The following is a 9,946-nucleotide window of genomic DNA, read 5'->3' as shown; positions in this document are numbered from 1 at the left end:
ATTACCAAGAGTAGCGTAGTTAAAAGTTTATAAAAGGTGTTGCCTTGAGACTGTGGGGTTAAAATATCGTTTGAGAAATTATTATATTATATTATTATAAGGTTAAATATGGAAGATAATAAACGCCATAAATATATAAACGACTAGCACTAATTAAAAACAAAAAATACAAATAAAACCTAATTATGTATTTTTATGTCTAAATGTAAATGAATAGTCAAAATTAGGAGACATGTAAATCTTAATTAGAAAGATGTAAAAATCACCACATAAAAAAAACTTGTGAATTTTGCCATAAGTATGACCTGGGTCCCAGACTTTTCGACTCATAAATTTGACTTTTGATCTGGTTATTTTAAACTTTTATTACATTTTTTATACCCTCTGCTCATTTGAGAATTTTAAACTCAGGCTTTTGCGTTTTTTTGTCTGCATACTTTTGCCTTAACCAAATTTACAACTGTATACTATCTTATAATGCTGCGTTTTATCTCCCAATCTCAACTTTTTCTTCTGTTAAAATTTTTTTTTAAATTAATACATCATATATTACACTTGACTTCTAAAATTATGACTATTACGCTAAATCTCACTTTTTAAAATTCCATAATTGTTGCCAAAGAATTGGCAAAAACTTGGTGTCTTCTTGTTTGGAAATGGATTTCCATACTTGTAACTGTCACACCTTTTATCTATATATTTTCAAGTAGACAATGTTATGTTCATGGAAAGCAATTGTTGACCACCGTGTCTTTGTAAAAAAAAAAAAAAAAGGAGAAAACTTTATCTTTAAATTTGATTTGCAAACTGGAAAATATTGCTAAAGAGGAACACATTAAAAACTTAGTTTGATTTCCATAGCAGTTTTTATTAGGCAACATTATACAATTTAGTCTCGCAGGGGGCGCCTTTATGCCCACTTTCAGGGGATCGGATTGGAGGTATTATTCAGCAGCTGACAGACGGAACATAGAGTGCCTTAAAAGTTTTTGATAACGGTTTAACAACGGCTTTTACTTCGACCAAGCGTGAACAAATAAGTACGAGGAGAGATATCCAACACACGCCAGCTTCGGGACTTCAGAGACCATTAGCGCGAGACGAATCGGACTATTTACTACAATGTCCAGCTGGAGGAATCACGTGCGCACAAGTCTGCACCAGAGGGACAAAAAGGAGAAAGTCCCATTCGCCGGCGTTTTCACATGCTGTAAAATGAATGTTCTTAGATTTCAACCATTGCAATATTGAAGAATTTTCCGCACAAGTCTATACATCTGTTTCTTTCCCTTTAGTGTCTGAACTGGAAGACCGTTATGAAATCCGCCAACAAATCTTGGACGACGTTCTGTGTAAGAGGTTAGACATTCGGAGTTTCACAAAACTCACACAATTTGCAAACTTATGTGTGTCGAAAAAAATGAATTTGTATCGAATCTACAGTTTAGGACGAGGTGGAATTGACGTGGGGCAAGACTCAAGACTCCTTCAACTTCAGCTGAGAGAAAGTGAACACATGCAAGAAAAGGTGGGTCAAAACAGTAATAAACATCACAGCGGTACCCTCTGACTTAGCAAATAAGCTAAGACTATCATTGAGTTGGAGAAAGCAGCATCCGCACACATACCTGATGGAAAAATACTTTAATACTGTTTCAAAGGTTAAGACTGTTGGCTTTTCTTCAGACGGTTTTTGGAATTAGACGCTGCCCAGTCCACTTGCTTGTTTCTCCCCCAATTCTTGCATGCTCAAAGGATTATGATTATTTCAGGCTCTTAAAACCCAAAATGAGCCAAAATGGTGCTACAGTGCAGTTTGACCAAACTTCACGCCATACCAAACACTAAGTGAAAGGTTGGTCCAGAGGCATTTGTTAGTTTGTGACTCTGGACAAGTTTGAGAAGCACTCAAACTACTCATAACTGCTTCCTCTTCATATCAAAAGCTATTGTTGTACTTTTCCCACATCCATTCACCATTCACTGAGCATGCTATGAAATACTCTGCACTATCAGATAGATTTATTTAGTTTTCTTTTACCTTCTAAAATAATCATACTATTTCAAGCATCTTGTAAGATCCTCCCATTATTCTGTATTCTACCCATACATCATTTGCTTTTTGTCTCACCAGCTGTCTCAGACTGTCTCTGACCTGACCACCGTCCTGTACCTGAAAGAAGCTGAACTGCAGTACAGACAGGCCCGGTAATTCAACTTAAATGTTGTTTTGCTCCATCAAACAAAGATGTTAGTCTAAAGGAGGAATAAACGTGTATGAAAGGATTATTTCTGAAAATAATTGTTAAAAACCCGTCATAATAGTATGTGTCCTAGTGGTTTTAGTTTGCCCTAGATATACTCTCTTGGGATATTAAGGGGCGGGTGATAGTTTTTCTTAAGCCAGGGATAGTCTTCAATTTTTTTAAAAGCACACAAGTAATGTGAAACTGCTCCAACTTTTTAAGCTTTATAGTCTGATCAGATACCTGGGCTGTGAGTATCTGCCAATACAGATGCTGATCTAATGCCAAAGTTTAACAAATAACCTGTGACAATAAGACTGGGAATCATTTATATGAGGTTTTATTCTTATCAGGTTTTCCCAACTTTGTACAGGTGCATCTCAAGTAGAATATTGGGAAAATGTTCATTTATTTCAGTACTTCAGTTCAGGAGGTAAAACTCATTTAATAAATAGAGTCATTACACACATTGAAATATTTAAAGTGTTTATTTCTTCTGATTGTACTGATTATGGCTTACAGCTAACAAAGCCCTAAAATTCAATATCTCAGAAAATTAGAATATTGTGGAAAAAATGTAGTATTGTAAACTAATGGTGTCACACTCAAATCAGCTAATTGACTTGACTGAGCCTTTTAACATTCTCTCAGTCTGGATCAACAGGCTATGCAGTCATGGGAAAGACTGCTAAATTGACAGTTGTCCAGAAGATGGTCATTGACACCCTCCACAAGGAGGGTAAGCCACGAAAGATTACTGCTCAAGAAGCTGGCTGTTCACAGAGTGCTGTATCCAAGCATATTCATAGAAAGTTGAGTGGAAGGAAAAAGTGTGGTAGATAAAGATGTACAAATGACAGGGATAACGGCAGCCTTGATAAGATTTTCAAGAAAAACCCATTCAAGAATTTGGGGGGAACTTCTCAAGGAGTGGACTAAGGCTGGAGTCAGATCATCAAGAGCCACCACGCACAGACATATCAAGGAATTTATCCACTAATGTGGCATTCCTCATGTTAAGCCCCCCTGAACCAGAGACACCATCAGAAGCATCTTACCTAGGCTGAAGAGAAAAAGAACTTGACTGTTGCTCAGTGGTTCCCGAGTTCTCTTTTTAGATGTAAGTAAATTTTGCATTTCATTTGGAGGGGGATCAGAGAGGCACAGAATCCAAGATTTTTGTGGCCCAGTATCAGGTTTCCACACTCAGTGATGATTTGGGCTGCCATGTCATCTGCTGCTGTTGGTCCACTTTGTTTTCAGGAGTCCAAAGTCAAGGTAGACAATAACCAGTGCACTTAATGCTTCCTTCTGGTGACAAGCTTCATGGAGATGCCAATTTCATTTTCCAGCAGGACTTGGCACCTGCCCACACGGCAAGTACCAAAAGCTGGTTACATGACATGATATTCTTGTGTTTGATTGACTGGCAAACTTGCCAGACCTGAACCCCATAGAGAATCTATATGGGGTATTGTCAAAAGAAAGATAAGATGCCAAACCCAAAAATGCAGATGAGCTGAAGGCTACTATCAAAGCAACCTGGGCTTCCATAACACCTCAGCAGTGCCATGGGCTGATCACCTCCTTGTCACACCACACTGATGCAGTCAGTCTTGCAAAAAGAGCAAAATAGCCCCAACCGAGTGCTCTCTTCTTTCCAGAGTGCATAAATTAACATACTTTTCAGAAGACCAACATTGCTGTATTAAAAAATCCTTTTCTTAATTGTTTCTATGCCATGTTCTATTTTTTGAAATAGTGAATTTAGAGTTTTCATAAACTGTTAAGTCATAATCATTAAAATTATAAGAAAATGTTTTAAAAGTATCACTCTGTAATGACTCTATATGAAATGAGTTTTATTTTCTGAATTGAACCACTGAGATAAATTAACTTCCACAATATTCTAATTTATTGAGGTGCACCTGTACATAGAAACTCTAAATAATGCATACAAGTTGTAATTGTTGGTACAATCTACCCCACGTTCTCTGCTATCACAGCGAACTGTTGTTGAATCAGTAGGAGTTGTGAACTCCAATTGTCTGTTACTTTTTATGTTGTTAGCATTGTCATTTAAATTAATTCCCCTTTAGTTAACTGATAAGGAATTTATGGCAGTTGAGATCCAGTTGCTGGTGTGAGATCCATGGATGATTTTAGCTTGTAGCACTGCACTGTGCTGTGACAGAAATGCCCCGCATATCTGCATAGGATGGCAGTAAACTGACAACTGTATATTGATCAGCCTCATGGAAAACCAGTCCCTGATCAAGCTATTTAAATGGGGATCAGACCCATACCTTATACCATGATCGGATTGGCACATTCCTCAAAATGAGGAATGATCTACGTATATTGAAATTCTGTGTAAGATTCTATTTCCATCTCCATCCACGTTTTCATTTAGTCCCTTACATAATCCTACTTTGAGATATTTTTGTCAGCCCGTATTTTAGGATCTAGAACTGTTGTGTACCAGGAAATTGACAAAATCTCCCTGTATGCCGACAGTGGCAAAAATGTTAATATGATAATGTTTATTTTCCATACTTGTTGCAATCCAGGGAAAATTTCTTGGCGTTCCTCAATGTCTTCAAATAACTTGTGATGGACACATGAAAGTTTGAGAATGTCGGATCAACACCATTGCATTCTTGGCTTTTTCAGTGTGTCCCTCTACCGCCAAGAGGCTCTTACTCTGGCAAGAAGAAGTAACACCCAAAGGGCGGCTCTTTCAGAATTAGAGCACACAATTGAGCGTCAATCCAAAGAGTTGGCAGATCTGCACACTGAGGTGAGAGGACTTAAAAAAGCATTGGCACAGGCACAGAGAGAGAAAGAAGAACTCGTACAACGCTGGATGGAGGAGAAGCGGGTGGAGGCAGACCGACTGAACAAATACAATGACACACAAGAAAGGTGAGAGAAGTGACCATGTCCTTACTTTGAATTATAACACAACCAGAGAACTGAATACTTTAAATAGTTGGTGATTGATGGGCTTCTCCAGATGGCAACGTTTGGCAAAACAGCTGAAGAAGCAGCTTCGAATTGAAATTGGAAAAGAGTATGTTCCCATAGTGACGAACACTTGGAGTGGTCAGACAGAAATGCTTCCCACTGCCATTCGCTGTAAGTATCGCTTCGAAATATCAATCCATAACATTGTAGCTGTCGACAAATGGCTGCCTCTTAATTTACCACAATTACTTCCCTTTACTGCTACACCCACTGACTCTACCATTGGCCTTCATCAACACTACCCTTTAATCAAAAGGTTCTGTTCATAAGGTCAAACCAAAGGGCTCTTTAGCTTGAATTGTCATAATCAACCAAGCTCTAGAGGCACTGATGAAGGCCAACTAAGCCTTCATAAAAACAGAATTAGTGGCTTGCAGTGTGTGTCTCTATCAGCTAGTGAAGTGGCAGTTTAAATACATCAGTGCAGCTGTGAAAAAATATTAAATAACCCAGAAGTATTTTCAGGCATAGTGGGGGATTACATTCACAGCATCCTTTGACTTTTGACCAAGCAACAGCCTTCAGGCCTTAGAAAGGTGTACCAAAAGCTACAGTTCCTTTTGTGGCCACTTAAGGGCTTGCTCCAAAAAGGGGAGAGGGGTCTAGCTGCACACCATGTCATCCAAGACACTGTTTATCTCAGAAAGGAAGTGCCATAACTTGCTGGTACAATGTATTTCCAGTTTTAATTTTTAATTTAAAATTCTACTTTATTTATAAACAAAGTCTGGCAGTTACATTTATAAAATAACCACATTGCAAACAATACAGTCAAAGCAACATTTCATGAATAGAATACAGAAAAAGGTCAGAGGTCTTATTGGGGATTGAATTATGTATAGACGCATTTGAGAAGCAGTAACACAAACAGTGGCTCGCTTTAGCTTTGTTAACCTTAGCTAAAGCTAACATAGGTACACTAGCTACATAATGCTAGTACAGAAACCAATGTAGCTGTTAGCTGTAGCAACAAGAGCTTAGGCAAACGCAGCTACATTAAAGCTTACGTAGTTATGTAGATGAAAGTGTTGTACATTCTGTCTGTACATTCATTGAAGATGAGCTTTTTCCTGTAATCAGAGTGTTTACTCGCTTTATTAAATGTTTTGTAATCTGGTTCAGGCCAGGCTTTAAACTTTTGATATCCTAACCATTACCTTAACCCTTACCCTTATCCTAAATAGAAGTTAAATCCAATTTTATTTGAAAGTTTAAATTATATTTCTTTACTGAGATGTACAGTATCTCAGATGAACGGGAGTGGCTATCAGAGATGAACGGTCCGCAGCTAGACTGTATTGAGAAAGGGAGCAAATCCTTATAAGTCCTAAAGTTGTTGTAATAAACTGAGTTTGTGTCACTCAGTTGATGTTCACGCTCCCCACAGAGACAAGATTGCCATGCTTTTGTAGTTTTGTAGTTTCTCCATTCTAATTAACAACTTTGAAAAGCTGCCACAAAAAACATTGTTATTCAGAGGAGCACTACAGTAAACTAGTTTGTTAGCCTGATAATGACTTAGCCAGAGTCAGCTTTGGTAACTTGGCATTTGCCTTTCTTACATAACAGTCAGTTCTGGCTTAAGGGATCGGTAGACTTAAAGTTGGCTTATTAAACTTTTTTTTTTTTTTCCACATGGTGTAAGACTTTCACCTTTGACCACCAAAATATCAGCATTTTAATTTATTTAATTTATTATATATTTTATTTAATTTATTATTTATTTATTTATATTATATAGACTCATTACACATAGAGTGAAATATTTCAAGCCTTGAAATGTTGATGATTATGGCTTACACATAATGAAAACCAAAAATTCAGTGTCTCAGAAAATTAGAAAATTACACAAGATCAATAAAAAAAAAGGATATTTCAAACAGAAATGTCAGTCTTCTGAAAAGTATATTCATTTCTATGCCTTCAATACTTGGTTGGGCCTCCTTTTGCATGAATTACTGTATCAATGCGGTGTGGCATGAAGGCGATCAGCCTGTGGCACTGCTCAGATATAATGGAAGCCCAGGTTGCTTTGATAGCGGCCTTCAGGTCATCTGCATTGTTGGGTCTGGTGTCTCTCATCTTCCTCTTGACAATACCCCATAGATTCGCTATAGGGTTCAGGTCAGGCCAGTTTGCTGGCCAATCAAGCACAACACCATGGTCACTGAGCCAGCTTTTGGTACCTTTGGCAGTGTGGGCAGGTGCTAAGTCCTGCTGGAAAATGAAATCAGCATCTCCATAAAGCTTGTCAGCAGAAGGAAGCATGAAGTGCTCTCAAATGTCCTGGTAGATGGCTGCGTTGACTGTGGACTTCAGAAAACACAGTGGACCAACACCAGCAGATGCCATGGCAGCCCAAATCATCACTGACTGTGGAAACTTCACACTGGACTTCAAGCAATGTGGATTCTGTGCCTCTCTACTCTTCCTCCAGACTCTGGGACCTTGATTTCCAAATGACATGCAAATTTTACTTTCATTTGAAAAGAGGACTTTGGACCACAACAGTCCAGTTCTTTTTCTCCACAGCCCAGGTAAGACGCTTCTGACATTGTCTCTGGTTCAGGAGTGACTTGACACGAGGAATGTGACATTTGTAGCCCATGTCTAGGATTCATCTGTGCGTAGTGGCTCTTGATGCACTGACTCCAGCCTCAGTCCACTCCTTGAGAAGCTCCCCCAAAGTCTTTTCTTTTTTTTTTTTAAGATTTATTTTTGGCCTTTTTGCCTTTATTTGATAGGACAGTGGATAGAGTCAGAAACAGGGGATAGAGCGGGGAGAGACATGCCACATATACACACACAATAGTGCCACAGGCCGGATTTGAACCCGGGTCGCCTGCATATATGGTGTGTGCCTTAACCACTCGACTACCGGCACGCTGCTCCCCCAAATTCTTGAATGGATTTTGTTTGTCAATCCTCTCAAGGCTGCAGTTCTCCCTTATGCCGGTGCACCTTTTCCTACCACTGTTTTTCTTTCCACTCAACTTTCTATGAATATGCTTGGATACAGCACTCTGTGAACAACCAGCTTCTTTAGCAATGACCTTCTGTGGCTTACCCTCCTTGTGGAGGGCGTCAATGACTGTCCTCTGGACATCTGTCAAGTCTGCAGTCTTCCCCATGATTGTGTAGCCTGCTGACCCAGACTGAAAGACCATTTTAAGGCTCAGGAAACCTTTGCAGGTGTTTGGAGTTAATTAGCTGATTAGGGTGTGACATCATGACTTTCCAATATTGAACTTTTTCACAATATTCTAATTTTCTGAGACACTGAATTTTGGGTTGTCATTATCCGAAAGCCATAATCATTAAAATTTCAAGAAATAAGGCTTGAAATATTTCACTCTATGTGTAATGAGTCTATATAATATATGGGGTTCACTTTCAGAAATGAGTGACAAAAAATATTGAACTTCTTCATGATATTCTAATTTTTTGAGATGTACTTGTAGATGGTAGAATTAAGTGCTGCGCTAAACCTAAAACATATTGCTAAACCTTAATGCATTCTCAATTGTCCTCAGGGATCAACAATACAACAGAGATTCGTCGGACACAATCAGAAAGTGACCATGTCTCAACTGTGACACAAGTCTAATGTTCCCATGGGCTTCTGCAGACATCAGCTCTTAGCACATGGATTACCTCCATGTCCATTTCCTTGGTGCCTGTAGGTGAAAAACTAAAACTAAAAGCTTGTATGAGATGTAAGACTGACAACCTAGTAGCAGACCTGATAACTTGAAGTATTATGAAAAATGTGTTTTTTTTTTAAACTTGTTTTTTTTATCGTTCAAGTAGTTAACTGGAGATTCTGTCAAATTATGTCTATATATAATTTACTTTGATTTTTTTTGACAATGCTGGCTAATTTGACATTTTGTGCTTTAACTCAAAGTTCCCAAGTCAAGTAAAGTTAGTTACAATCTTGATTTCTCCTGGACTTTGTCTTCAAACTCAGGAGTTTGAGTTGAACAATCCCTGCCTACCTACAAAACATCCTTTAAACTTCATGAGTAAAAATGACTACAGTTGTATTTCAACTTTTTTTTTGTTTATTTGCAAAGAAAATCATGTAAATAAGCCACATTTGTATGTACTAGATCAGAACTTGTATTGAGATAATTAAAGGAAGGTGGTCTTAAAACTTACTTTTAAACACATTTTAACCATCTTTGATGATGAACATGTCTCTATCCCAGAAGAAGATGTGTATGTCATTGTGTACGAGTAGTATTTTTGTTTTTCTATGAGATTTCTGTGAAAAATAAAGTCACTTATGAACTATTTTTGTTGTTAGTGAATTGTAACTCTGTGGGTTTCATGTTGGAAAACTTTCTGGACTTGATTTTCTTTTTAAATCCTCAAATACAGAAGTGGGAACACATTAATTTCATAGCACTTTTGGATCCCGTAGTGTATAATAAACCTACCTGGAACTTGTAATCAAACAAAAGTACTTCTTTGACTAATTCTGCTTTTGTTCAAGCCACACATTTTTCTTTGACAGTCAGAGTTCTGCCCAGCTCTTTGCCTGATTGAGATCACATTTCAAGTTGTTTGTTGGCAGCATGTTTCCATAGAAACAGTGTTTGCATTGTTGTAAAGCTAGACAGTGTGTGTCAAGAGCTAGTGAAACCACTGCATGAACTTGTCCAAGTGTA

At 38.0% G+C, this 9,946-nt stretch overlaps 1 protein-coding gene across 1 annotated transcript; it reads left to right on the top strand.

The window, feature by feature from the left end:
• The first annotated feature begins 913 nt into the window (after positions 1–913).
• On the top strand, positions 914–9,569 carry si:ch1073-143l10.2 (uncharacterized protein LOC565165 homolog). Its single transcript, XM_041789809.1, has 7 exons — positions 914–1,210; positions 1,296–1,359; positions 1,444–1,528; positions 2,135–2,208; positions 4,920–5,171; positions 5,263–5,384; positions 8,807–9,569. The coding sequence occupies exons 1-7, from the start codon at positions 1,123–1,125 to the stop codon at positions 8,878–8,880; spliced, it is 759 nt and encodes a 252-aa protein (XP_041645743.1). The 5' UTR covers positions 914–1,122; the 3' UTR covers positions 8,881–9,569.
• The last annotated feature ends 377 nt before the right edge of the window (positions 9,570–9,946 follow it).

The sequence above is a fragment of the Cheilinus undulatus genome, linkage group 6 (assembly GCF_018320785.1).
Source record: "Cheilinus undulatus linkage group 6, ASM1832078v1, whole genome shotgun sequence".
Taxonomy (NCBI): domain Eukaryota; kingdom Metazoa; phylum Chordata; class Actinopteri; order Labriformes; family Labridae; genus Cheilinus; species Cheilinus undulatus.
Note: the sequence above shows the minus strand (reverse complement) of the source record. Positions and strands in the feature narration are given on the sequence as shown.

What these genes read in the sequence shown, in the direction of transcription:
- si:ch1073-143l10.2 (XM_041789809.1), top strand. Translation starts at nt 1,123, where the DNA reads ATGTCCAGCTGGAGGAATCACGTGCGCACAAGTCTGCACCAGAGGGAC. An exon ending in GACGACGTTCTGTGTAAGAG is followed by an intron (nt 1,360 to 1,443) that starts GTTAGACATTCG and finishes TCGAATCTACAG; the next exon opens with TTTAGGACGAGGTGGAATTG. An exon ending in CTGCAGTACAGACAGGCCCG is followed by an intron (nt 2,209 to 4,919) that starts GTAATTCAACTT and finishes TGGCTTTTTCAG; the next exon opens with TGTGTCCCTCTACCGCCAAG.